This window comes from Aphis gossypii, chromosome X (genome assembly GCF_020184175.1).
Source record: "Aphis gossypii isolate Hap1 chromosome X, ASM2018417v2, whole genome shotgun sequence".
In the NCBI taxonomy this organism is placed as follows: Eukaryota; Metazoa; Arthropoda; class Insecta; order Hemiptera; family Aphididae; genus Aphis; species Aphis gossypii.
The window spans coordinates 44,537,263-44,539,042 of NC_065533.1; the positions used below are offsets into that span (position 1 = coordinate 44,537,263).

At 35.3% G+C, this 1,780-nt stretch overlaps 1 protein-coding gene across 1 annotated transcript; it reads right to left on the bottom strand.

Moving 5' to 3' along the window:
• Positions 1-526: 526 nt before the first annotated feature.
• On the bottom strand, positions 527-1,417 carry LOC114126761 (chloride intracellular channel exc-4-like). Its single transcript, XM_027990767.2, has one exon. The coding sequence runs from the start codon at positions 1,415-1,417 to the stop codon at positions 611-613; it is 807 nt and encodes a 268-aa protein (XP_027846568.2). The 3' UTR covers positions 527-610.
• Between the last annotated feature and the right edge of the window lie 363 nt (positions 1,418-1,780).

Here is a 1,780-nt window from a genome sequence, read left to right on the forward strand (position 1 = left end):
AAAAAAAAAAATAAATAAATAAATAAATCGGTTTAATTATATAATATAATATTAATGAAAATATAGTATTTATACATAATTCAAAATGTAGGTATAGATTATTACGAATAAATTAACAAAAGGAGTATACGAGCAGAGTGTAATATGTTGTTATAGAACATCATAATACCGTACATAATAATGTATATATAGATTAGAAAAAACACGAGAAAACAAAAAAAAAATTAATAATTAAAAACGAAAGAAGAAATAAATCGCGAGTATATTAATCGTCCGCTGATAATAATATTATTATGATATATTGCTGCCACAGTTCACCACTGTATATACCTATTATAAATCGTATACTCCGGCTAACATTTTCTGGAAACGTTGTCGTCTATATTATTGCATGCGGTTTGATGTCATCGTGATACACTATAAAATGTATTTATTTGTTTGTATACCTAAATGTATATAATAATATGATATATTACGTACTGCAGCTGCAGAGGACGACGAGGATATGGAATCGCCGTGTTACATCGCTTCGTAGTATGTGTACACATAGATTGGGAGGCTATATTATACGGTATATTATCGCAAGTACGTACCATATTCATGGCGGAGGTTATTCGTCCTGCAAGTCGAGCTCCAGTGGTATGGACGTGGTGAACGTCGGAGTCTCCAGTTCCTCGTGTTTCTTCGTGCTGACGCTCCGCAACATGAGATTCTGCTGTTGTTTGTAATGTTTGACAATGTCTTGGTCGGACGGACAGCTTTGGATGAATGCGTCCAGCTGGTACATTCGCAATATGTAACGCCACAAGTGCCTCAGACCGACCGGAATTTGGAAGTCCATAAAGTATTTACCAGCCACTCTGATATGCTGTAGACGAGGCATCAACTCGCAGTCGAAACAGCTCATCGTGTCACCGGTCAAAAACCGCGTGTTCTTCTTCTCTAAATGCAAATTTATTCTACGCAAGTGGGACAACAGTCTATTTATGCTTACGTAGTCTTTATTTAATAGCATCAGTTTCAGCTTAATGTACAAGTTTTCAATCAGCGTGGCTACTTCTTTATCCTGCACAAATAGATTGTGTCCGCCTGGCACGTTCTCCATGATATGCCTTTCAATTTCTTCATTTTCCAAAATAGTCATTCCATTGTCTATTAAGATTGGTGGGGGATTTGCATCAAAGTTACTCCGAAAATCGGCAGGTGGTTTTTGCATATTCACTGTAGTGACTTTAAGGTTAATAGTTTTTAACTCAGAAAGTAGATATAGATCCATGAAATATTCTTGACAAAATAGACATACTCCTTTTCGCCAACCGTCAATTGTTGAAGCCTTGATGATGAGCTGAATTTCCGGCACATGTCCATTCCCTTCGTTCACGTTGCCATTGGAGTGTGGCGCGACTTTGTCGGCCATAGTGTGTGTGCGTTTAATAATATTATTGGTTTATAATAAGCACGTCAGACGATAAATTATTCGATTATAAAATAATATTTAATAATTTATGTTTTTTAGGCGGATGAGACTAGATTTCGTTAAAACTACATACGCGATGGACAGCCGCGCACAACGCACAACGCACAACAGTCGAGTCTTACAATATTGGTGTATCAATATGGTATAATAATTGTATCTAATGCAAAATTTATTGTCTTAATTCTAAAGGTTATTAATTAAGTGATTATCATAGATTTATACAATAACTAGATAGTTAACTAGCACAACATTTTGAAGTCAACCGCTATACGTGGTAGTTAATGTTAACATTAATTATTGTTA

Bases quoted from the DNA above. Each gene is read 5' to 3' on its own strand.
- LOC114126761 (XM_027990767.2), bottom strand. From the start codon at position 1,417: ATGGCCGACAAAGTCGCGCCACACTCCAATGGCAACGTGAACGAAGGG.